The 27,786-nt window shown below is 43.1% G+C and overlaps 1 protein-coding gene across 1 annotated transcript in view; it reads right to left on the reverse strand.

Moving 5' to 3' along the window:
- The window catches only part of CHID1 (chitinase domain containing 1), a 397,709-nt gene that overhangs the window by 184,375 nt on the left and 185,548 nt on the right, over positions 1-27,786 (reverse strand). The window contains exons 9-10 of the mRNA XM_066583038.1: positions 22,359-22,460; positions 11,763-11,918 (exon numbers count right to left, since the gene is read on the reverse strand). Of these exons, the coding sequence (XP_066439135.1) occupies positions 11,763-11,918; positions 22,359-22,460 (258 nt within the window). The remainder of the gene's footprint in view (positions 1-11,762; positions 11,919-22,358; positions 22,461-27,786) is intronic.

Genomic DNA, 27,786 nt, shown 5'->3' on the forward strand with positions numbered 1-27,786 from the left:
CCTTCAGAAAGAACGAGGGAGGAAAATATTTACATTGGATAATGTGAAACACCAAAGTCAACTTCCAATGTTACTGTGATTTATAGATGAGCTCATTGTCTTCATGTTCAGATTGCATGTTCTTAATGTGGGTTTAAGGAAACGTGGCGTTCCTGTAATTGCTCCTTAGAGGTGATCACAGCGCCATCGCCGCCCGTCCAATGTGTTATTGAAATGAACAAGAAAGCCAGAGAGATTAGTGGAGATTACAGACAAGTGATAAAGCCCGTGTAAATGTGGCGGAGGCTCTGAGTATAAGGTCACCTGCACGCGGGCAGATTTGCATTGTGGAATCCGAGCAGGCGGCCACCTCTAGATTCTGGCCTAAGGACTCATTCACATGAGGGAATCTGCGCAGCTAACTTACATGCACAAAAAAATGTGACTATTAATACCAATGGTTTCCTATGGAAACATTCAGACAAAAAAAATGTTAGCCGCACCAATAAAAAAAAATCAGACTTAAAAAGATAGGAAATCAGCCATTGAAATTCAGCAACTTAAATTCCCTGCTGCACAAAAATAAAGGTCCTGACCTATCTTTTGTGCGTAAAGCGAAGACGCCTCCATAGACTCCTATTGGAGAATATGTGAGCCGGACGGCAAAGGGAGATGAAGGGATTCCCTAGCAGTGCGGATGGAAGGGTTTCCCTGGAGGGGTGATGGAGGGATTCCCCAGTAGCAAGAGAATTAATCCATCTCCCCTGCAGGGGAACTCCTCCATCCATGCTGCTGGGGAATCCCTTTATTTTCCCTGCAGGGAAACCCCTCCATCTGCGCTGAGATGAAGGGAGTCCCTGTGGTTTGTGTAATGCTAATGCACAGTGTGCACTGAGTAGGGACAGGAGAGCCCCAGCTTGTTAGAAGAATGTAAGTTGCTTCACTCCCTTAAGGACCAGAGTGTTTTGGTCCAAAAAGGATGAGACATTTTTTAGGGATTTTACCCATGTGGTGGTTTTATGATTTTATTTTTAAACTTCAGCAACCAAAATTATTTTTGCAGTTTTTTCCGATAACATGTAGGGCTATATTTTTAATATATTTTTTCACAGAGTTTTTTTCCACGTTTTTTTTTAGCTTTATTTGGGGTAAAAAGCTAAAAAAACAAAACATTTTTTTTTTACATTTATAATTCATTTATTTAATTATATGGTGGGAATGCTCACTTATATATCCTCTCTTGCAATATATTGCTAAATTATATAACAAATTAAATAAATCTTTGATAAACATCGCCCCAGAGATGGCACTCCTGTGTATGGTCTAGGGCAGAGGTCCCCAACTCCAGTCCTCAGGGACCACCAACAGGTCATGTTTTCAGGATATCCTATAGTAAGAACACCTGTGGCAATGTCTGAGGCACTGACAATAATTACATCACTTGTGTAACACTGAGGAAATCCTGAAAACATGACCTGTTGGAGGTCCCTGAGGACTGGAGTTGGGAAACCCTGTTCTAGGGGGGTCTATCTGCAGATTCAAAATTGGGACTTTTACGCCACTTCGTAATGGCCATGAGACAGGTTATCCCCAGATTCTGGAAAAAGAGTATAACTATACCGAGAATCACGTGGGTAGAGACAATGGACCACCTAAGGTACATGGAGGAGCTTAAATGCTCGGATCCCAATTAGGTCCTGGGGGAGTTTATCTCTACGTGGTCAATCTGCATAAACTTTCTCTGATTGTTTATTAAATGGTTCTAATACATAGAAGGGTTGTACTGGGCGGGGTGCGTGGTCTGCTTCCGATGGGTACACCATATCTACTTATCTCATCCTTTACCCTTATTTTCCTACTTCCTTCTCTAATTTCCTAGTAACTCTCTCTCCTCCCCTCTTCTTTTTCGTCCCCCTTGTCTTACCAGTTCTTTCCCTGTTCCAACTTACGGAAAGAACTACCAGGTGTGGTGCTTTATACTCGAAACCAATATGAAACCTTATGCCTTACTTAAATACCTTCTCTCACTGGTACCATCTAGCCCGTCCGGAATACGCCAGACGGAGATGATTTTCAAAAGAGACAACAGAGGTTTTGTTTTGTTTAATGGTTTTGTTAAAATTGTGAAAAAGTAAGAGAAGCTGTTATTGTATTCCAACAGAAGAGACAATGTGGAAAGTGTTATGACAGAAAGCTATTGTATCTCACTACAAAACTGTTGAACTCGGCTTCAATAAAAACCTTTTAAACATGAAGTTCGTTTTTATTTTTAGTATAATTACACTAAAATAAAATGCAAAAATGGGTTCCTCATTTTGCTTCAGATGTTTTGATATATAATTTGTATCTGGCAACGGTTTAGTTATTTTTTTTAAATTCTGTAAATTTTCTTTTATTTACTGTATTTTTGTAACTATTTTAACATCCCTGTCCCCTACGACATCATATAGGACCTCTGGGGGTCATTCACATTATTTACATTTCAAACTTTTCCACTGTAGTTGGGGCATCCATAGGAACCCCTGTTACAGGGGAAAACATCCCCCTGTAGTGACAGTTGTAATGACAGTTGATCTGGGTCTGCTAAGCTGCTGCAGCTATGCCGTTGTCGGCATTGGACCTCCAGAATAGGTCGAATAGCGGAAGTGACACTCCTGCTTTCTTTCTTCACTACATAGCACTCATTGACCGCTATGTAGTCTGCAAGAGAGATGCAGAAGCGGTTAAAAAAAACGCTTCTCCCTTCTCCCCTGGGTCCTCAGCTGTCACTAACAGCCAAGGACAGATCCTGTTCCTGCTAAATTGCAGGATCAAAAGCTTTAATCCCACACTGTAATTTTACTATCGGCTGTGATGAAAGCCCAGGACCAAGCGCTGTAAATTTACGGTGCTCAGTCCTTAATGCGTTAAGCTAAAAATAACAAACTGACCAAACTATCCAACATGCTAAAACAATCCAAAAAGTTGCACTCTCGTTGTGATATAGCCATCTTTAGCAGCATCACCTAGATAGCTCATGTGTTTTACACCCAACACTGAAGCACAAAATAAATGATTACAACGAGAAGCTTGACTTTAATGCAGTTTCCCTTTAATGGTGTAAAAAGCCATTAGTAAGAAATGGCTATATAAGAAGCTGCAGTATGTGTGATCTTGCTCATTATTACTGTAGTCTGAACTGACAGTGTAAGTTCTCAGTGCCAGGTTATGTCAGCAGCAAGCTGAGTACTTGCTGTCTCTGACATATGGATTGCTTGCTGGAGACAGACCAGACTGCAAAGAAATATTCATTGGGATTAGTATGACCTTGGGCAATGTCACTGTCACTTTCTGTGTGTCAAATTGTGCAATCTCAAGCTACTAGAGACTGTATGCGATGTGATGTTTGTTGTACCATGAGCCCATCCGACAGTAGGACTCAAACAACCATGCATGATTGCTGCCTTACCCTTTTATGACAAAGTGCCAGTGATGCACCCGAGTCCAGGTCACATTCTGCAGTCCTGGTATCCCCACTTTCAAAAACTTTTTTTTTTCCCGGTGGCATCTTCATGAGGGCTTGTTTTTTGCAGAATGAGTTATATTTTTCAATGCTACCTTTTAACCTACCATATAAAACTTTCTAAGTAAGGCAAAATAGAAATAAAATGCAATTGAACCATTGGAAGGGGAAGGTATGGTGCAGTAAAAGTGACAGGTTGCTTTTATTCTGTGGATCGGTACGATTACACAGAGAGAAAATTTATATAGTATTTTTTACATAGTAATGCCTTTTATTAAATACCTTTTTATTAAAAAAAATAGCTTTCTGTTGCCATCTTTTGATCACCATAACTTTTTTTTTCCATTGATGGGGCTGTGTAAGGACTTTTTTGGCGGGATGACTTTTGTCTTGTATTGGTAACATTTTGGGGACAATATAATTTTTAGTTTTTTATTTTTATTTTTTTAATTTATTTTTTCTTGGCGACAGAGTGACCAAAAAGTGCAATTCTGGCATTGTTCTTTTTCTCTGACGGAGTTGACCATGTGGGATTAATAATGTAATATTTTAATAAATTGGACCTTTACGGATGCAGCGATACCAAGTTTTAGATTTCTCAGAAATGTTTTTATTCTTTGATGCGACAACAGGGAAAAGTTTTGTGTTTTTTTTTCACTTTTAACATTTTTATTTTATAAATTAAAAAAGTCTCTATTTCACTTTTTTCCTTTTTACCTTTTTTATTATTCCAAACAGGGGAGCAATCTTTTGATCGCTTATACAGTATAATGCAATGTTATAGAGTCGCATTATACTGTGTTTTAACAGGCTTCCTATTAAGGCATGGCAGCCGTGGGGAACTGATTTAAAATAGTTTCTCCTTTTCACTGAATATTAGGAAATGACTTTATAATAATTTCCCCAAGTGCTTCTACTAGCGGATATGTTTCAATTTAGTAAAGGAATGAGTTGAGCAGTATTATGTACCTGTTACATTCAAGATAGCTTGTCTCCACCATTGAACACTTGCTCTACTTGCAGACTGCAAGCTGCCATAAACGTCTGCTGGCAGTCTGTAGTCTGTATGGGATGAGCAGCTGTAGGAACATGGAGATACGGTAGCTGCTTGCTTGTAGCTCTGCTACTGCTGAAATATCAATTTTGCAAGGGGATGTCTAATCACAGACAGCTCCATTTAATCTGGCAGTCACGGCAGTGGTCAGCAGTTGGCACACAATAGCCCCGGGCAAAGAGATGATTTTTCCAGTGAATGGTGGAGCAGGATGGATGACAAACCATGGATGGTAGAGTAGAAGCCAATGCTTGTCTCAGTAAGGAACCCTCTTTACTAGGGTGCATAAAAGGGGGCTGGCCCAATGGGCTAATTCCTTTATCATGGGTATATAAGGAAACTGCTATAAAAGCCACTACTATTATTTAGCAAAAAATGTGCCTATAAGGTTGAACTCCATTGTACAGAAATCCTTGTGCAATAGACCAGTATACTAATGAAAGCAGAAAGCAGCCCACCGTGCCACAAGGCGATGGCACTGCTCCATGCATCACACAGGTAGGCCTTCTGTCTCCATTACCGTGTAATCAAAGGGACACGCTAACAGTGTTCCTAAACAAGGAGTGACAGAATTACTGAGCACATGGACTCCGTCTCCTGACTGCCACCGTGTCACCTTGTAGGCAATGCTGTGCAGCAGTTCTCTGTTGCCAAAATATACCACCTCCCCGAGAAAACCTAATCCATTAAAGCCACTGAACTGGAAACGTCCCGTGGATCTCCTAACATTAAATGAGAATTTATGTTCAGAGCGTAAGGTAAACTAATTACCTCGCCACTGCAGTGGTTCTAATATTAATTCTTAACTGGGGAGAAGAAGATAGTATCAGGAATTTTGCTATTTTAAGATGTCGGCAAGTTGAATGATCTTTGCAAATGAAAGATCAGAAGATGTGAACTCCTCTGAAAGCTCATTAAAATTACAGTTTGAGTTAACTGAATTTCTCTAGATTAAATAGAGTTAAATTTGGACCCGACAGGTGCTGAAAGATGAACATTTTGAGATTAATGGATGTTTACATTTTTTCAGTAAATTTATGTAAAAAGGAGTATTGTAAAGCTCCTTCAAAGGGAATTTTCGACTAAATACATTTATCACCTATCCAGGATGATAGGTGGTGAATCTGCAATCACTGGGGGGTCTGACAGCTAGCACCCACCCCACCCCACTACCTCCTGTGATCACGACGGCTGTCCTGAGTTCCACTGATGAAACGGTGGTGCACATGAGTGACCACCATTCTTTTTACTGTCTATGGAGATAGCCATACTGTTCAGCTATGTCCATCAGTCCCATAGAAGTAAATGGATTAGTCATGACACATGCACCCCACTGTTCCATTGACTAGGGGACTGCTGTACTCATGATCACAGGGGTTCCTAGTGGTCGGACTACCAGTGATCATACAATACCACCTAACTTGTAAACAGGCAATGAATGTATTTAGTAGGAAAGTCCCTTTAATTAGTGTCAGTTGCATTTAATAGCTACTGGATTATCATACTGTATATCCTGGATTATCATATGGCCAAGGAAGAAAACCCAAAATACTTACGTAACACACAATATACTAATATAAAGGTTTGCTTCATACAAGTCTAACAAGTCCTGTGCTGTTTAAAGGGATTGTCCTACTACCTAAAATTTCTTTACAGCCACGTTGTACTTCCTGGTTGCTGCTGACCGTGACTGCTGCAGCCAATCATTGCCTAGAGAAGGTCACTGCTGTGGCCAGTGATTGGCTGCAGCAGTCGCATGTCCCGGTCAGCAGCAACCAGGAGGTACAAAGTGTCTGTGAAGCGATTTTAAGTTATGGGAAAACCTCGCTAAAACTCTTACCATCTAGAAACTGTCAACAAGCTGCTGTTCATAGATCCCCTAGTATGTATACTAAGTATATTTGTGCATAAAGATATACCGTGTGCAATGAGCTATGGGTTTCTTTAGCTTTCTATGCCCCAAGATTAATAAATAAATGCAAGTATTAGGAATTTGATTGTTATTAAGGCTATTAGGATGTTCACATGTTATTGAGCATTGGGTATTCATATAGCACTGATCCGGCTTGGGTACTCAAGGAGCGTATAAAGTAAGCAGTATGGGAAAACTGAAGAGAAATACCATCAATGCATATCGTACAGATGCTAGATTTTACATTTGCTAGCCATACCACCAATATTAATTAGCAAGGATTCTTCTTTCAATACACTGATGGCATTTCACTATAGCCTGTCTCACATACAGAATGCAGACAATAGTGGTGGCATTGAATGCATAACGCAACCGTTTATTGAAGTGAGTGGATAGCCAACGTGGAAATGGTCACATGATCGGCACGACTGGTATTGGTCATGGGTGGCCAATCCTCAACCACAAATGGCGGAGTGACACACTCAATGCCGCCGCTATCAGATAGACTTTAGGATATGTCATCAATGTTCGATTAAATGGAAAAACAATACTGGTAGTCCGGCACCGCTCTCCAATGAATTTCAGCAGGCATTGAGATAAGAACTTGAGACCACTTCTACTGGTGTTCCCTGGTAGGGAACATATCCTAAAGTGTTCACCAGTATTGTTTCTCCATTTGCTCCACCGGCTGTTGGCTCTATCTGGTTGGCAGCGCCTCCTAGTAAAATTAATCTTCACACAAATCCATACTGTTTTCTTTAGCTCCTTGAGGCTTCTGGTCCCCGGACATCCTACCGGGCTCCGGACCCTCATACGCTCCGGGTTTGCTCCACCCCTTTTCTATCTATTTATCGATGTTCGATTGTAAGTGTCTAAATACTATGACCCCCATGGATTGTTAAAAGAAAAGGGCAACGGCCATTCAGCTCATGTTGGTTTCACCATTTTTCAGAGCCCTTAATTATTATGGGCCGACCACGTGCAAGACGTTGAACCACCATCAATCTGAAATTGATGACAATATCCTAGAGATATGCCAACAATGTCTCAATTAACTCAGAATAGTCCTTTAAGGAAGAACCTTTCTTATAGGAAAATTTTTCTGTGAGGACTTCAATTACTGTTCTTTCTTATTGTGTTCTTAAGGTTCCGGGATTCTTTATAATGAAGCATTCTGGGAGTTTAATAGCAATATATGATTATTTTTCATTTCATTAGCTTAATATCCCCCACAAACTGTGGTTTCGGCTAGAGACAGTCTTTTAATGAGTTGTCATCAGAAAACCCTTTAATTAACATCCCTAATTATCCTTTCCCCTTTCCACAATCTGACAAGAGATCCTTAATTTCTGGTTGCAGCACTTGCTGTGTCATACATGAGTGCATGGAAAAACCGCAGGAGGAATGTTTACAATTAAAGTGAATGGGATGAAAGCAAATCATGTTCACATGCAGAGGAAGAAAAACTAGAGCGCTAACCTGTGGTTTCGCTGCGTTTCTGCAATATGCAAATGCACTAATAGATATGAACTAATCATGAGAACGGGAGTCCAGAAAGTCCCCAAATGAATGGACTGGTTGAGTATGTGTGCTGCTTCTCCATTAATTTCAACAGGACTGTCGGAGATAGCCAACTTCAAGTACCCGGCAGTACCAATGGAGAAGAAAGGTGCATGCGCACATGCTGCACAGTTCACACAGGACCCCCAATTTCATGATCAATGGGGGTCCCAGCAGTTGTACACCCACTGAAATGATAGTTATCCCCTATCCTATAAATATTTTAAATATTTGCACAACCCCCTTAAGATCAACAGTAGAGATGAGCGAGTATACTCGCTAAAGGCAATTGCTCAAGCGAGCATTGCCTTTAGCGAGTATCTCCCCCCGCTCCAGACTGCAGGTTCGGGTGCCGGCACGGGGGAGCGGTGAGTAGCGTCTGTCAGCAGGAGGGAGCGGGGGGGGGGGGAGAGAGGAAGAGAGAGATCTCCCCTCCATTCTGCCCCGCTCTCCCCCGCAGCTCCGTGCCCGCTGCCGGCACCTGAACCTGCAGTCTCGAGCGGGGGAGATACTCGCTAAAGGCAATGCTCGCTCGAGCAATTGCCTTTAGCGAGTATACTCGCTCATCTATAATTAACAGGATTCTGTCACCAGGTTCATGAAGTTTGGCTTGGAGCTGACCTCCAGGTCACAGAGGTAAGCCGCACCAGTCCTTCCGCGCCCGCAGCATGCAGAGTGACAGCTCTTTCCCTATACACAAGACGCTGTCAGTCTGCATGATGCGGGCGGGGGAAACCCTGCACAGCCCACCTCCTTGACTTGGAGTTCAACTCCGAGCCGAACTTCATGAATCTGGTGACAGAATCCCATTATAATAATAATAATCTTTATTTGTATAGCGCCAACTTATTCCGCAGCGCTTTAATCGACTTCCAATGTAATCGGTGGAGGAACACAAGAGCAAGCATTTAATTTCTCTGCATTGCCACCAGAAGGCAAATAAAGCAGTTAGGCCGCCCACACACGGGCATGCGGAATCCGGCCCTGGCAGCATCGGCATCTGCGCGTACCTGCTTTCTTTTTCTCCAATCAGTACCACGGATGGACATGCGTAATACACATTTTTTTTTAAACATCTGCTTTTCCTGCCTCATTGCCTAGCGATGACATGGAATCGGTGATCTTTACACAATGTCAATTGCAGAAGGGCTGCATATCGGACAGCTTCTATTGACTTCAATGGAAGCCATCTGCACAGAATCTGTGCAAAAATGGAACCAGCTGCGAATTTTCCTCCGCAAGCAAAAAACCGCAGTTGGTTTCTGTTTGTGTGCAGGAAAAAAAATCACTTTTCCATAGCATGCTATGGGAGGTATTTGCTGCGCAACCTGAAGGTGTACGCCCGCCGCAATGCAAATCCGTGTGCAGGCGGCCCAAGGTATGGATATGCTGAGAAACTTTCTTTGCAGCTACTCTCTACAGCGGCTAATAGATACGCTCTCATCAGCAGACCCTATCAATTAAGTCAGACTTATTAACTAGACAACCCTTTAACCCTTTGAGGAGCAAGGCACATACTTGTCCTATATATTCCAAACTGCCCGCACATTTGATTAAATCATTTCCACCGTCCTGAAACGGTTAATTCGAAGTCTTTAAACAATGCTATGCATACAAATAGACAATCATGCAATATGGCATTGGGTGCCAATGTATATTTGTGTCCTTGGTAATGTATGTCTCATGTCAAATGACAAGTTCTAGCAGATGCAGGGGTGCACTTTTGGGAAAAGCTGGAAACTCTCTCTGACTGTATTAGTGGAAAAGAAGTGTCATTTATGCAGGCTAAATATAACAATATTATAGAGCAGACGTTCGGGGAAAACCTGTCATAACCAGAGGCTTGTTAGCAGCCTCAGGCCAACATATACAATCTGTGATACGGGGTAGCAGGGGGTCACCTGCATTTATAACCACTGGATTAAAACTTCACAAGAAGGAACAGCTAACACATTTCAGCCTATTCGCTGGCACGGACTATAGACACTGGATAAACAATATAGAGCGTTACATTCTAAATATATGCTAGGTTACAGCTTGTATCATTGTGCAAGGCAGCATTCAGCATTCTACAGAAGGCAGAGCGGAAATCTTCCATCATTCTTGGCTGATTTAATAGTTCTCAAAAAAAAAGTCATTCTGGAAAGTGTCACCTTTATATAGTATTTGGGCATTGGACAAATTAATTGTTACACGGCTTTGCTAAGATTTCATGGACTTCTCTATCGAAATGTTTGTTTACACTTACAACCCGGCAAAAATGTGAAAGGAGCTATAGGCTGTATAGGGCCAAGAAGGCTTGCCTGTACGTACATGTGTTTGATCTTTAAACAACCAATGAACAAGCAAATGCTCATTTGTCGGCTAATCATATATTTTATGCAATGCTCGTTGGTTGGCTGCATATCTCCCTATGTAAATTGAAAACTATATGTAGCCAACCAAAGTCAGCTCTATCATGATGAGTTATTGTATGAATGATCATCCCCTGATCGAGTCTGGACTTGTGTAAAGGTTAGGTAGACAAGTAACGATCTTGTTGGTCAGACAATGCCCCCTTGAAAAAAGTATGCAAATGGAGGACAGAAAAGTGTATCTGTGGCGCCACCTAGTGGAAGCTAGTTTCCTAGTAAGTCAATATCCAAACTTTTAACAGAACTTTCAACAGAGGATAGAAGCCAAACCCAGCCAACCAGAAGGCTGCTCTGCACTGATGCGAGGTAAGAACCCCAAAACAGTAGATGGGTACCTTTGCCTTATAGAGAAGATTTTGGTTTGGCTTATATATTTAGTTGCGAGGCCTGTTAAGAGGTCAGACATTGACTTAAAGTGAAGCTACAATCCAATAGATTGCACCACAGAGAGATTTTTCCGTCACCCATCTGAATAAGTAATGATAATCCCCATCAATCTCCAGCTGTTGGCCCCTACGCTGAGTGCATATGGGGTAAGAGACACTGTGACGGTGTAACATTTACTCATAGCGGTGCAGTCAACATACGATATGGTCTATTAAAATGATTGCTGCCACAAAAGCAAAATTTGAAAAGTGAAGTGCTGACTATACCATTCATATCTAATATACAGAACATGCAACAATGGGAAAAGAAACCTAGAAAGAGCCCTAGGCAATTCCAGCAAACTTGCTTATGAACTCTTAAATGGTTAACAGGCATTTGTACATATTGCATACGGTTATTTCTGTATCCATCACCTCCAATGTTGATTCGAAAACTACTATTCATGGTGGCGGTTATATACATGACATGTTTATAGTGAGCGCTGAGGGAGCAGTTACCATTTGTGTATAGAATATGTATTGTGGATTTTCCCATTATGCTACAATTCATATCAGCAGCACTGACACATAGTAAGGTCCGCTGTACTCGCCGGCATCGAAAATATACAAAGTAGCAGTAAAAGCTTTCCACAGAACAGTCATTCGGAAAGTGCTATTTTTCAAGCAGATAACAGAGAGGTTGATCTGCCCGAATCTTCGGTTTTGTGCCGGGAGCTATGCTGATTTCTTCGGAGATACAAATAAGTAAAACAATTATACTAAGAGCATCGGAGTCTTCCTAGAGGAGCCGGCTGAGATGATCATTTTGTTTAACTTCAGAGATAGCGAAAAACAACGAGCGGCAAAACATCCCTATATCTTTCTCAGTGCATGAAACCCGAAGTATCAACACTGCTAAATAAAATGCAGTAAAGAAGGGGAACGTTTTCACCCCAAACACAATTTGTATCCTTACCTGCTCCCTAGAATTGGCTCACCAGATGCGCCAAGAGCAGAATAATCCATCCCATAGAAGTGCAACCCAAGAAGGATCTTCTTTCTCCATTTTGACTCCGGATCTAGAATCTGCACACATGCCTGGACCCATGAAATTGGGGAATTGGGACCTGGCCTAGAAGAGAGATAAAGGGTTGATCAGGGAAATGCAGTAGATATAGTATATCTTGACCTTAGTAAAGCATTTGACAAAGTATCTCATAACATACTTATTGCAAAAATGACCAAATATGGGATTGACAAGGCAACTGTTAGGTGGATTCAGAACTGGCTGAGTGATCGTACTCAGAGTGGTCATAAATGGCTGCACATCCAAGTGGAAGAATGTATCAAGTGGGGTACCACAAGGCTCTGTCCTGGGCCCAGTGTTGTTCAACATTTTTATAAATGATCTGGAGGAGGGAATTGATGGGAAACTGATCAAATTTGCCAAGGACACAAAGCTAGGAGGCAGAACTAACACTAGGGAAGAGAGAGAGTATGCAAAAAGATCTGGAAAACACTGGGCGGCGACTAACAGAATTGTATTTAACAAGAAGAAATGCAAAGTCCTACATCTGGGCAAGAAAAATGAACAAAGCACATACAGAATGGGAGGAATTGGGCTAAGCAGCAGCACATATAAAAAAGACTTGGGTATACTAATAGATCATAGACTAAACATGAGTCAATTATGTGATGCAGCAGCCAAAAAGGCAAACACAATTCTGGGATGTATTAAGAGAAGCATAGAGTCTACATCCCGTGAGGTCATTATCCCCCTCTACTCTTTCTTAGTCAGACCTCATCTGGAATACTGTGTCCAGTTCTGGGCACCCCACTTTAAAAAAGACATAGGCAAACTGGAACAAGTTCAGAGAAGAGTTACCAAGATGGTGAGCGGTCTACAAATCATGTCCTATGAAGAACGATAAAGGATCTGGGAATGCTTAGCTTGCAAAAAAGAAGGCTGAGAGGAGACTTAAAGGGGTTGTCCCGCGATAGCAAGTGGGGTTAAGCACTTCTGTATGGCCATATTAATGCACTTTGTAATATACATTGTGCATTAAATACTGGCCATACAGAAGTTATACACTTACCCCCTCCGGTGCTGGTGTCCCCGTCTCCATGGCACCAACCAAAGCTGCCTTCTCCCTGGATTAGACGCGCTTGTGCTGTCTGCCCTCTTCTGTTCGGCTCCGGCGTGCTCGCGCTGCAGAGGTCTTCTGCGCATGCGCAGAAGACCTGTGCGGCGCAAGCACGCCAGAGCTGCCCCTTCAGCGCAAGTGCGTCTAATCCAGGGAGAAGGCAGCTTTGGTCGGCGCCATGGAGACGGGGACGCCAGCACCGGAGGGGGTAAGTGAATAACTTCTGCATGGCCAATATTTAATGTACGATGTATATTACAAAGTGCATTAATATGGCCATACAGAAGTGCTTAACCCCACTTGCTATCGCGGGACAACCCCTTTAATAGCGGTCTACAAATATATGAAGGGCTGTCAAAGTGCAGAGGGATCAGCCCTATTCTCAATTGTACAAGGAAACAATAGAAGCAATGGGATGAAACTGAAGGGAGGAGACACAGATTAGATATTAGACAGTGAGGGTGATCAGTGAGTGGAACAGGTTACCACGGGAGGTGGTGAGTTCTCCTTCAATGGAAGTGTTCAAACAAAGGCTGGACAAATATCTGTCTGGGATGATTTAGTGATCCTGCACTGAGCAGGGGGGTTGGACCAGATGACCCTGGAGGTCCCTTCTAAATCTACCAATCTATGATTCAATGATACATTGTGAGAACCTGCTGGAAATATCAAGAATGTACTGCATACTGTTGTCTTGATAATGGTTTGCCTCTCTTAAGTGGTTTTCTCAGTTTTACTGAAGGGTAGAAAGTCTTTCCAACATTTATACCCTAACAGCTTTTCCTACAACTCAGCAGAACAAAGAAATGACTTGAATGTGTGATGAAACACCTTGAAGGTTTCTAAAACAAGTCCAGTTGCTTTTCACATAAGGGTTTGTCAAGGATTATAAAATACATGGCTGCTGTCTTCCAAAGATAAAATGACTTGGCCTCCAGGACGCCGTATTTTCCCTTTTTTGTTTCACTGCATTCAGATAGTCGTAACGTTTTACTACTTTTACTGACATTCCTTTCTTCTGCCTAACGCTGGCCAAAACTAAACTACCTGCTCAAAATGATATAGTAAAAGTAATGATTAATTTGTTTGCAGACTGCGCTGATCTTCCTGTCCAACGCACTGAAGAGTCAGGGCTGTCTCATATGAGCGTATGGTCACTGCGTATTACACGCATAGTTTTTGCACGTGTAATAGCCACTCAGAATATGCGCACGTAAAAAAAATAAAATCGCAGCATATTTTATTTTGGGGCTTATTGCACACTCATACATAGTGTATGTGGATTGGCGGCAGGTAGAAAATACGCATGTGTGAGCCCGGCCTCAGACAGGAGCTCTGATGGAAGCCAAAACCGCAACTATGTCAGAATCTAAGGTCTAGTGTATTAGAGAGGGGTATTCCCAACTCTGACATGTATGGCACAAGATGGACATTAATCACAGCTGTGCTGTTCCTTAAACTTGGGAGTTAGGTTGCCTGTCCACGCGCGATGATCTGCTTGCAATAAATCGCCCGCGGGTCACGTTCTGTAAAGTTTTCCATAGGATTACTATGGAAAGCGAAGCCCCGGCATCCTCCGCTCATGGGATTTAAATTGTGGCATGCTGCAATAGCCGTGATTCTCCGCGGTGAGCCTATCTATTAAATAGGCTCATCTCGGAGACCTGTCAGTGCTCCTCCCCTGCGGCGGAATATCGCTAGCGATATTCCGCCTCGGCCGTGGATAGGGGCCTTATAGAAACAATGTAGCTCCCTCTGCTCTATTGCTCCTATAATTCAAGTTTACGTCTCTTTTACAGAAAGAGGATAGAACAGCCAGTTTAGCTATTTCTCTAATCCTGGCCACCTCTGCCACGGAAAACAGGCTGTTATCCCCATTTCAGCCATATTTGAGTGAGAAAGGAATAGCTCTTTAAGGTTTCAGCAAATAAAGCTTATTCTTTGTACAATCCACCTCCTGACGTTAGTCACTGCCAGCACCGTGTCCCCCGTGTTCTCCTCGACAGCCGCTACACTAGCTGTCACTTTTATATTACCCATAGGGTACACGCATAAAGAAGGCCCGCCTCTTAAAAGGCACGTACTCAGCTTTTCCACAGCGCTGTGACCAATCGCAGGCAGCCCACAGCTGTCATTCAATTAATGGCTGAGCGCTCCTTGTGATTGGCTGAGCGCTCAGCCAATTAGTTGCAGCCCTTTCAGCAGGCGGTGATTTTAAATGCCCGTCTGCTGAAAGAACTTCATTACAGTGTCGGAGACCAAGCGGCTAGACGCACCTGAGCCCTGGCAGCAGTATATATTTTTGAGTATATATATTTTTTATTTTTTTCTACAGCTAGGATTGATTTACAGTGAAAGGCTTATATTTAAAACCCTTCCCTGAAAATCCCTGCGCGGGTTGCCGGCAGGCCATTGCTTTCAATGGGGCTGCCGGTAGCAGCAGCAGCCCATTGAGAGCAATGCTGCATGTAGCTTCGTTCACGTGTGTTCTGGCACGTGCAATGATGCGCGGATTTGTTCGCAACTACGCACGTGCAAATGCACGCTTGTGTGAACGGGGCCTTAAGCTGTTGTTCTGATAACTATACTTCTTGTATCAATCTGTCATGATTTTCAAGATCTCTGTTTATTGCCTTCAACAGGAATCGTCATTATTTACTGTCCCAGGCGCTGTTAGCTAGCATACAGTGATGACCTGTGTGTCCATCACATGACCAGGACACATTTTTATCAACTAGATGATGACATTTCTTACAGCAAGCGAAAATCTAGAAAACTATAAATACAGAAAAAATATGTGAAAATTGTACAACTCATAGGCCGCCTGCACACGAGCGGAAATCCCGCGGGATTTCCGCCGCTGAAAGTTTGCATAGGAGTGCATTAAAATACGCACTCCTATGCAGACGGCCGCGGTTTGGCCGCGCGAAATCTCGCGCGGCAAACAAACCGCGGCATGTCCTAATTTTCTGCGGGGCACGCACTCACCCATGATAGAGCCGGGGCCGGCAGGCGCGGGTGAGTATGCGCTCGTCCCTGCAGGCGCTCGGGTCGGATCGCGCGGCGAGAATTCTCGCTGCCGGATCCGACCCGCTCGTCTGCAGGCGGCCTTAAATGTACAAAAAAATGACCTTTCGGTGTTAAAAATCTAATATTCCTTAGGCCTCATGTCCACGGGGAAAATCAGGCCCGCTACGGATTCTACATGTAGAATCCGTAGCGGGTCCCTCCTGACCCGTGGACATGAGGGCTGAAAATAAGAATTTAAAAGAATTTACCTATCCGTAGCGGGCGGGGAAGGTCTGCTGTTCCTCACGGCTGGATCTTCTTTTTCGGCTGGCGGATGAATTTGTCACGCCGGCGGCACGTCGTCGACGTGCCGCGCGCATGCGCCGGGCACATCCGCCGAGCCGAAGCAAGAAAGATCCGGCCGTGAGGAAGAGAAGACCTTCCCGGTCCGCTCCGGATGGGTAAATACTTTTAAATTCCTATTTTAGGTCTCCCGCGGATCCGGACGGCTTCCATAGGCTTCAATAGAAGCCCGCGGGAGCCGTCCCCGCGGGAGACCCGCACGAAAATGGAGCATGGTCCAGATTTTTTCATGCTCCATTTTTTTTAAAATCCCTTTTATTGACCATCCGCGGGTATTTATCTACCCGCGGGTGGTCAATGCATCCCTATGGGATGCGGATCCGCATGCGGGAGATCCGCTGCGGATCTTAAATCATATTTTGCCCGTGGACATGAGGCCTTAAAGTGAAAGAAAGACGTTGACCATCTGAGCAATTCTTTTTAGAATTCTTTATTTTGTAGCGAAAATGACACAATGTAATAATTATAGACGTTAGTTGTAACAAATGTATCGTCTATAGAAAGTGACACTGTCTTTTTTTTTTAGGAGCCTTTCAAGCCTTTATTTTTTACTTTTCAGCTTACACACTAATGCATATTTCATTTGCAAACTGTTCAAGCATTGACCTCAATCTAAAAAGGGAAAGGCATTGATCGCGTCTTCACATCTGAGCGACTGGCACAGCAGACATGATAGGGAAAAGGGCGAAGGTGCAATAAGGGCTTTTACTTGTCATTCACATCACTGAAGACAGAGCAAAGTACCAAGACAGGTGACCGCATACATAGAGCGGCGGGTGCAGTGTGACTGCGGTGTAATGGAACATTTTGCCAGAACAGCTGCAGCCCGTGGACAGAGTCAGAGTGATGAGGACATTTGAGAGTCATTTTTGCAGAGGCAAGATCATCAATAAAAAAAGACTATGACCATCTGTGCATTGCCAGGTTCGTTCCTAGGGGCTTATCTAACCTGTCCAACACACACTAGATGTTCGAGCTGTCTGCACAACCTGCTGTGATTTGGAATAATGAGAAGAATGTCATGTCTGAAAGCCTTGAATCTGTGCAGGTTCAAGACCATCAGCCCACTACTGAATTAATAAGCAACATAAATCACAATATTTTCAATTCACACTCATATCCTTGAAACTGGCATATCAAAGTCTTGCCATGAAGGCAGACCTCGCTAAATGTAGTTTTTTTTTTAAAATTCTGATATTTATTGATCATTTTTAGAAATTTAACAAAACACTCTGAAAATATCGGCGTGCCGGCGTACTATGTATCCTGTATGCAAACTGAGAAGGGAAGAAACACAAAATACCACTAGCTGAACACAATATTCCTGAACCACTCCAACCCCCCCCCCCCCCACACACACACACAAAAAAAAGGGTGTGGAGTGGGAGAAAGAAGGAAAAAGATAAGGAGGCAAGACAAGGAAGACCAAGGTGAAGAAGTAGGGTGCAATGCATAAGCCAACTGATATGCCATCAGAAACCTTCACTAGGTAAGTATGCCTCTATATTTGGGGCAGTGCTGAAAGTCAATCCAATACTACTAAGATTTTTAAAACAAGAGTGCCCTTAACCGAGGCCGTCAATTCCTCCATCGTCCTGTATTTTGTTAAACCTAGGGAGGAGAGATCTGTCTTCATAGTACAGCCCTTGTCGTGTGGAACTCTCTGCCTGAGGACGTGGTGATGGCAAAATCAATTTTAGAGCGGACTAGACATCTTTTTAGAGCGCTATGATATTACAGGATATATACATTAAATACCCAGCAGGGTTGTTGATCCAGATCTTGGAGTCAGGTAGGAACTTTCAAATGTTGATCCAGGGATTATACTGACTTCCACTATGGAGTCGGAAAGGATATTTTTCCCCCCGAATGGGCTAAATTGGCTTCTGCCTAATTGGTTTTTTTTTCCTTCCTCTGGATCAACAAACAGGCTGAACTAGACGGACATTGTCTTCTCTCAGCCTGACATACTATGTTACTATGTATGTGCTATCCAGATGGTGGACTACTGAGCGTCTCTATACTGAAAGGGGTATGTCACTGAGACGCAGCAGGAAAAGCGCAGGTGACTTAGGCAACGAATAATCAGAAAACATGGAAGATATATGTCAGAAATCAGACCAAAAGCCTGCCAGTGTCGGACAGTCCCAGAAAACGTTTAATAACAGTTCCATGTTCACATCTGCATCTTCAACATGTCGGGGAAACTGCACCGTGTACCAACGGGAAAGAATCTTAAAGCTTTTCTCCTGTATTCTGCTTGGAATGAGGATTTATGCACATGTGTAAATTCTAGTTACCTGCTCTGTAGAAGAAGCATACTCAAGTCACTCTCATATTTCGATAAGTACGATGGATTTGCCAAGGAAGAGTGATCAGTATATTGTAAATATGTTGCAGAGGTATGGCGAACGGGACCTCTGGAGGCACAGAGGAGCTCAAATGGTGATAGGGCACGTAAAAAGTCTAACAGGAAGTGTCATATTTGAAAGATCTGCCATGTTGAGAGCGAGGCATCTGATGAGACAGCCAGGTGGTGCCCTGGATGAAACGGCAGCTGGAAATTTGCTACAATGGAGCCATTGCCGAAAAGGTCCTCCTCTCATAGCTGGAGGGAATTTTGGATGAGGGAAAGGAGGGAAGAAGAAATACCAGCCCTAGATAGGAATCAGTGACACAACCCCAAAGGTCCATTTACATGCAAAGACAATTTTTCAAATGATTGAAAGATTGACAGTTGTAGCGATCATTTTGCATAAGCTGCTAATAGACACTAATGTCCGTTAGCAGTATATTACCTTCATTTGCATGTAAATGAGCCTCCAGCAGCTGTTTGTAAATCCCAGCATGCGGTCTGGACTTTGCACTCAGCTACATTGTCTTCCCATAGGCTGCCATAGACTGTCAGCTGAATACAATGTAATCATCTGCTCCCATGGAGAACGCAGCATGCGGTCCCTGCTATCTCTCTCCAGCTGAGTGACGGATTTTAAACTCACCTAAAAATCATCGTTCAGCCGAAAAGTGAAAGGTGTAAGCGTTTACATGCAACGAAAGCCATCGTTTGAACAAATTTTGAACGATGATCGTTGCGTGTAAATGGGGCTTAAAAGTCAGTCCAACAGCGGAATGAGTGCTTAAATCATGAGGAAGCTCCTTATAGATTCATGTCAGTGTAGAGAGAGATATGGTAGAGACAGCTGTTCTACCAAAACCCACAATTTTCAGTCTCTGTGCCCGAACCAGTCAATAAGCCACTGAAAATTGGAAGCATAGTGATAAGGGACAAGATCTGGAAGACCAAGTTACCCTTCTAGCCTCGTCCTAAGGAGTGTGGTGTGAGCGATGTGTACTGATTTGCCCGCCCTAATGAACTTAGTCAATATGGAGAGCAACGACTTGAAAATGTGCGAGGAATGCTGACCGCCAGGACTCGAAAAAATACAGGATTCTAGTAAGATATTCATTTTTATGACTGAGCATCTACTAAACCAGGAAAATGCTCCTTTTGTCCTACTTTCCAAGTCTTGTTTGCAGGAGAGCATGATAGTTTACCGTATAAAGTCTTGATATATCGCCTGTAAATGCACCCCTGATGAGGTTTCCCACCCACCTCTCACACTAGATGGCAGATACCCAATACAAACAGATACAGGTTATGGATGTGCATATAAGCTAGAGCATCTCAATTAAACGGAGTTCCTTTCCTTTCACATTTCCACCATCCAGAGAGCAGACCTTGTAGCAGAGTGTAAATGGTAATATGATATTATAATATTGGGTTCGTTTCGCAGCTGTAACAGACAGCACTGCCATTTCTGCAAATTGCAAGAGTTCCTCAATTTCCTCAATCATAGTCTGGCTAAATTAAATATCACAGTGCAGTTAAACGATAAAATGAACCGCCAGCAAGTCTTAGTAACCCTTCACAGTCTACTGAAGACATGGGGAGGAAGCTGTGAGAAAGTTAGCTTCTCTGGCTCAGCACTATAATAAGTATCTGGGAAGCAAGTCATATGATCTGTAGGCGAACAATGAGCATTAAGAGAAGATGAAGACGTCTTTATATTCTTCCATGCCTGCAAATGGACCTTCTTTTCGTAAATCCTTGGAAAGCCAGAAACTGGATGATTACTCAGCTCCCTCCGCTTCTCCTTTGGGCTACTCAACTTTACTCATTTCCAATATCAGCAAAGTGATTGCTACAAATAAACCTCCCATTGTACTTGTAGGAATGTTCTTTTCTACATTATTTATACTATTATTTGCTACTGAACTTCTAAACTGATAGTTTGATACTTTCCTTTATGACGCCTGAAGTTGAAATATATTGTTTTGGAAAGATAAATCCTTATCTGACACCAGATACCAAGAAATTCAGCTTTCAAAGGGGTAAAAGGATAAATGCTTCCTGCATTATCATTTCCTTCTAAAGCACCATTCATTTCAAGGCCATGTACAAGTGAAAACAGCTTACAGTACATAACAAAGAAAAAAGAAGAACAAAAGACACAACTAAATGAGTGACAGAGTAGTACAGAGGGAGAGAAGACCCTGCCGGCAAGGGCTTACAGCCCGAAAGGGAAGGAGACAATGGGTGGGGGAAGAGGTAGGTTCTCAGGGGGCTGGAAGGTTTTAAAGGTGGGGTAGAGTCTGACTGTTTGGGGTAGGGCAGGGGTGGTAAACTTATTTTCACTGAGAACCATATCAGTCTTATGGCTGCCTTCAAAGGTCCGATTGTAATAGTATAGTAAGGGCTCGATCACATGAGCGTATAGGTGCAGCGTCTTACACGCGCAATTTTTACGGGCATAATAGTGAATAGGACCCATGGATTCTTCCACTTGAGTGTATTTTTTCACACAATGCGAAGTGAATCGCCGGGCACAAATATGCAGTGAATACGCGGGAAACTTGCATATTTATGCACCATTTCAATGAGCCTTCCTGCGCGCAAATACAGAAAAACGCAGGTGCAAGCGACTTTTTGTCACACAAATACGCAGCATATTTTTACAACCGAAATGCGCTTACACTTGTGTGAATTAGTCCTAATAGTGACTGTCATAGTGGCCTCAGTAATAACAGTGACCCTCATAGTGGCCTAAGTAGTAACAGTGTCCTCAATATTGGCCCCAGTAGTAATAGTGACCCCTGTAGTAGGTCCAGGGATATTGGACGTCCAGCGGCCAAAAGCAACCCCCTTATTGGCCTGAGGCTAGGCAGCATCCCTAGAGGCTTTACACTCACCCCACACGCAGCCCAGTTGCGGCAGCAGCAGCCACTGCCGAGTCTGTGACCGCTGACCTCTCACTTTGGCACATACGTGTGGAGCTGCAGGCAGGATGAGCAAAACTCCTCTAAAGGGGATTTCCAGGCAGCGCCCGCTGTTTTTCACTGGGGTCAGAGTGAAAGCGCAGCTCCGACCCTGTGTAGTGGCCAGCTTTCGTAATTGCAAGCAGAAATCTCATTGAATTAATGGAAACTGTGCTTGTAATTGCAGGCTGAGGTCCCACTGATTTCTATTAGAGCTGCACTGGCAAATATAAGTGCCGGCCACTACACAGAGGTCAAAGCAGTGACTTCCGCTCCGACCCTAGCGAACACTGCCTGGGTAACCCTTTTAAAGTTTTATGCATGGCCAGCGGGACTTGAACTTGCGATTATTGATTATTTGATTATTATATACTGCAATACCCAAGTCTACTCCTGGCCCCTACTAATACAGACACTTGAATTATTTGGACTTTTCTTTTCAAACTTAGTAACTATCACTGGAGAAGACTTTCCCAGACTACGCAAGAACACTCGGTCACCCCACTGTATAAACGCCAGATGGCTTCTGCAGTTAAGTGCCACACACAAGGAATTTATAGTGCTTCCCTGAAGCCGGCGCAGGTCTATATGAGCAGTTGCACTTGGTTTGAAGGAAATGTTAACTCCATTTTGACTTTCTTCAGTCCTTTGTTTAATACATTTCCAGGTTCTAGATGTTATATACTTACATTATACAAAATGGTATATATCCATTATATATTATCCATTTTCATACTCACCGATGTGGGTTTGAATAGTCGTAGGTCATTAGGCTAAAGCTGTCAACAAATGGAGCCAAAAGGTCAAACTCCTTTTTCCCAAACATTCCCAACTGGTCCGTTCTAAGAGAGAAAACAGGAACAATACGCATTATTAAGTTATTTAATCCATATAAGAAGTGTTAACCCTTTCCAATCCAATTTGTATCCTGGTTTTCCTAGGGGGCTTACTCTTTTTCTGCTGTTATACAACAGCGCTATATGCTGGCTAAAGCCAGTACTGCATGAGGTGACACGTTGGATAGGCTCCGACAGCAGAGAGGCTGGCAATATACAGTAAGAGAACCCCAACAGACGTCTTCCAAGATCGGTGCTGTACAGCCTTAAATCATAATGTCTTCAGACGTCAGACAGTGGATTGGAAAGGGTTAATGTACAACGTACAAGAATTAACGGCCATTTGTTGTTGAAGTTCATATTAGTTAACATATTTGTTATACATGACTAAGCTAAAATTGGGGAAGACAATATTGCGGACATTTGGGGGAAATTGATCTCTGCATTTGCAAATTCTGATAGCAAAAAAAATAAAAAATCCCAAATTTGGAGGCAAACAACATTTCAGAAAAAAAATGAGCGACTAATTCTTATACCGGCACTTGACATTTTTGTAGAAAGTGTGCAGAGCTTAGCTAAAAAGCCTCCCTGTGCTCTGCACGCACCTCTTAAAGGGGTTGTCCAAGACAAATGTTTTTTCCAAAGGGATCCCTCAGTGTGTAAACATAAAAAAGAGCTTTTAGAGCTGATACTCACGAATCCCCACTTGTTTCACACCGGCGTCTCCGGTCCCCACTGTGTTGTTTGTTTGCAAGCTGCAGTGAGCTTGTTGTGTCCTGTAAACCTGCTGCTGCAGCCAATCACAGAGCTCTATCATTGGCTGCAGCAGCTTGTTTGGAGATAGATCAGGCTGACTGTAGTCTGCAAAGCTGATGTCAGCAGGGAGGCCACAGCCGCTGGCGGGGGACGAGCAGGAAGACGTGGGTATGAGCTCTAAGGGCTCTTTATTATGTTTACACACTGGGGGATTTCTTTGGAAAAAACGTTCTTATCTCAGACAACCCCTTTAATAAATTTGCAGCATCTTGTTCCAGTGCATTGCTGCTAAAGACTGGTGTAACACCCCTAGTTTTTAGCAAATTGGACACATTTTAACACCTCTCCCTCTAAGTAAAGTACATGTATGTCACAAAGCTGCAGGATGGGTACAAATCGGGCTTGAACCAATTGACTGACACCCTCAGCAACTGACAGAAATCAGAGTTAGCTCCAATAACGGCCATCTGATAGCTTACATGTACAGGCAATGCTAACTATGGCATGTACATTGTAAATCACAGGGGGGCACTCCAGCGCACCAATGCCCTATGCAATGCAATAGTGGGGTACTGAAGGTTGCCACGCACCCTAAGACCTAGGGAGGGTTCTCAGGGCTGCCATAGATTTAAGTATATTGAGCCCTACAAGACGTTGAGGCTGCCTGTCCACGGGCATTGCGGTATCCTGCCGCCAGGGAGCAGGAGCCTGCAGACGGATCTTTGCGGACAGCCCATCTGTCAGATAGGCTGACTGTGGAGAAACACGGCAGTTCACAACATGCTGCAAATTGCCGTGCGCAAGCGGAGAATCGCTATGATTCTCCGCTCGAGGACAGGGGGGCTGCGCTTTCCATAGCAACACTATGGAAAGCGTGCATTACGTTCCCCATGGTCGGATTATTGCCGCGGGGGAAGCAATGTAAAAACGCCTGTGGACAGGCAGCCTAAAACTACGATATAACGCAATACTAAAGTATTACAGTATACTGTAGTAGTGTTCAAATGATCACAAGTTCAAGTCCCCTATGTGGACTAGACAAAAAAGAGGAAAATTTAGTTCAATAAAGTTTAGAAAAATCTAAAATATGAAGTTTTCATTTTTCACACAACAAATCATACATAATAAACATAACTGGTATTGCCACGTCCATTAAAGCCCAAGTCCAGTTGCAATCTTTGGATGGGCTATCTATAAGCTGCGTTTACATAGAATATTTATTGTTAAAAAATGTAAACCCTGGATCATTCTAATTTGAAGATCTGATTATTTGTTCTCTGATTGTTCATTTGGGTACTTTTAGGCAGAACAATTTATTATTCGCACGAGTGAACAATGTCAGAGTTCGTTCTGAGTAAACGCACCTTTTCGTGCAAGCGTCAAAATCCTTGTTGGCTCGTTCGCTAATCGTTCAGTTTAAATACTGATTTTCAGTCATTCTTTGGTACATTGAATGCGAACGGCTGAACGATTTGCAAGCGATTTATTTGCCTGTATAAACAGACTGTACAAGCAAACTCTCACATACTGTGCTTGTGCAAACAATAAGTTGCTCCATCTAAAAGTGTTAGTAGGGTAGGCCATCAATGGACCGAGCTGATTTCTGCAGGAAACCAACAACTCCAGTCTCCCTAACATGGCCAGGCTTGGTACACCTATTCGCCTCAAAGAAAACTTGACTTGCAACCCCAAGCCAAGCCACTGCAATGAGAACACAACTGTATGCTTCTTGGAGAAATCAGCTCAGTGCGCGAGCGCACCAGCCTAGACAATAACTGATCTGTAGGTGTCCTGGTTAGCAGCCCCCACTGATCTACTATTGCTGGTCTATCCCAAAGATAGACTTTCAATGGTTTTTGTGGTTTTGTGTTTTTTTTTTTACCCTGTCTTCCCCCCAGAAAGCTGAACAAAAAATCATTAAAAAAGTCGTATGTATTACTTCTTGCTTTTGTGGAAATGGCTTTGCATATATGTGTGATAACATGTAAATGGGTCAAAATGCACATGGTCCTTTATCTGCTCAGATGAGCTGCTGTTAGGCTGGGTTCACACGGGGCAGAATTCCGCATGCATTCTTCTTAAGCCTGAGACTAAGCAGCAAAGTGGACGAGATTTGCATTGTTGCTTTATTTGTATATTCTACCCCATTTAAAAATTGTAAAAAGTTTTTAAGCACATTGTAACATCCATTAAATAGTAGAATTAAAAATCATACATTTCATCCCGCAAAAAAGTTCCAAAAGTTCCAACAAAAAAATAAATAAGTTGTGGCACATTAAGGTGAGGATAAAAAAAAAGACAACAGCAAAATGGTCTTGGAGTTAAGGGGGCTAAGGACCATAATGGATTCATCTGTTAATATAAATCTTCTCGAAATCTTTACAATGATTTTGATCAACATTTCAGGCTGTTTTGGAGAACATCTTCACCAATAGTTTATGATAGATATCAATGTTGAGACCCATCAAACTGTAACACCCTCCATCACCAGGAAGGGGGAATGACGGACACTACTGTGACTACCAAGGGTGAACACTATTCTGCCGAAGGCTAATTTCACACAGGCGAGTGTGATATCGGGCCATGAAACTCGGCCTGATATTGCACTCGCCAATGTGCGATGTCCCCGCGGATGTGAAGCGTTTTGTGTTAGAACCGCCTTGCATCACTTCAGGAAAGTAGCGATCCTTTACCATCGCTAAAAGTGGAGGATCGCAGAGAGTTTCCCATTGTTTACAATGAGTGAACCTCGCATCCCACTCACTTGCACCTTGTACGCCGTGCCGGCCCACTGAAAGCAATAGGCGATGTGATGCGAGGTGTTCTAAGGGAATGCGCAAAAATAGGACATGTTGCGATTTTTTCCCCTGTACTGTAAAAGAAAAAAAATCGCTTATGTGTAAGACCCCATTCAAAAGCAATGCACAAATCTCATATGATTTTCCCAGCCACGTGAAAGTGGTCTAATGGAGATTTGCAAGGTTAACCCTTTCGAATCCACTGTCTGACATCTTCCTACATTCTGATGGAAGCTTGTACAGCTCCAATGTCAGAAGCTGTCCGACAGGGTATTCTTACTGTCTATTGCCAGCCACTCAGCTGTTGGAGCTTTCTGGCACACACTGGTTTTAGCCAGCAGATGGCACCGTTGAATAACAGCAAAAAGAGAAAGCCCTTTTAGGAAATCCCGAATCCAAAATTGGATTGGAAAGAGTTAATATCTCACCTTCCCAGTTACAATGCACGTCATTGCTGACACTCAACTTTTGGAGTTGGCTCCTATGCTTGAACTGCTCCAGAAATCATAGGGAAATATATGTATTTACTGAAACAGACAGATCAGATTCATGTTGTTGTCCATTGAGTTAATTCACTAGTAGAGATGAGCGAGCGTACTCGCTAAGGCAAACTACTCGAGTGAGTTGTGCCTCATGCGAGTATTCTCCCGCTCATCTCTAAAGATTGGGGTGCCAGCGGCGGCAGGGAGCTGCGGGGGAGAGCAGGGAGGAACGGGGGGGGGGAGATCTCTCTCTCACTCCCCCCCCCCCCCCGCAACTCACTGCTCTCCCCGCCGGCACCCGAATCTTTAGAGACGAGCGGGCAGGTACTCGCATAAGGCACAACTCACTCGAGTAGTTTGCCTTAGCCAGTACGCTCGCTCATCTCTATTCACTAGCAATGTGGCCCTTTAACCCCTAAAAAGTTAATTTACGGTACCTCTGCACAAAGAATAACAGGTCATGGCTGCAGACAGAATCATGGTTCAAAAGCAAAAAAAAAACAAAACAGAAAGATGTTGCTCTGATCGTTACTTTGTTCAATTTACTTTGGGCAGCGTCAGTTCTAATTTGTCGAATGGAGACAAGTACATTGTAGATGAGTTCTAATATTACCAATGCAAGTTATTGGAAGGGACATAAAATGTCATAGGTTCTCATAAACACTGGTCTCAAACAGAAAATAATTGGCTGTGTCTTTAGTTCACAAGTTGCAAACCACAAGCCAGGACACTGTGGGAAAGAACCGGCCTCCAGAAACACATAGTTTCCTAGAAATTGATTTTAATTACTCACAAGGGCACACAAATAAAGGCTAATTAACGTGAACATTAGGTTTTATGGCAGGCTGTATTATTTAGTGGATTGAGAGATCATGGATGTGAGTGATGTCGGGAGTCTATTACTGGGCCTAAGGGAGAATGCAGGAATTTCGGGTTTAATAAAAGACTAGTATATAAGACGGTGATCGGCCTCCCAGCAGAGACCACTGAGCAGCCCGGTACAGTACAAGGGCTCACGGTGTGCTGCCCCGTTGGGGTAATCTACCACGCAGAGAGCAATACATCTGTAATCAGCATACATAAAGAAGTCGTGACACCAACATATAGAAGGGTAGATTCATAAACGGAAACGGCGATTTCTCAAAGTACAAGTCTGACAACTTTATGAATGTATTGTAGGATTACAGATGGCAAAGAATAAAAGATAAAAAGATTGGATTTTACATTTTTATCTCTGCAAGTAAAATCTGCTCACTATTTACTGGAAGCAAATAGTTCTACACAAAGTGCATTATT

This window comes from Eleutherodactylus coqui, chromosome 11 (assembly GCF_035609145.1).
Source record: "Eleutherodactylus coqui strain aEleCoq1 chromosome 11, aEleCoq1.hap1, whole genome shotgun sequence".
NCBI classification, from domain to species: Eukaryota; Metazoa; Chordata; class Amphibia; order Anura; family Eleutherodactylidae; genus Eleutherodactylus; species Eleutherodactylus coqui.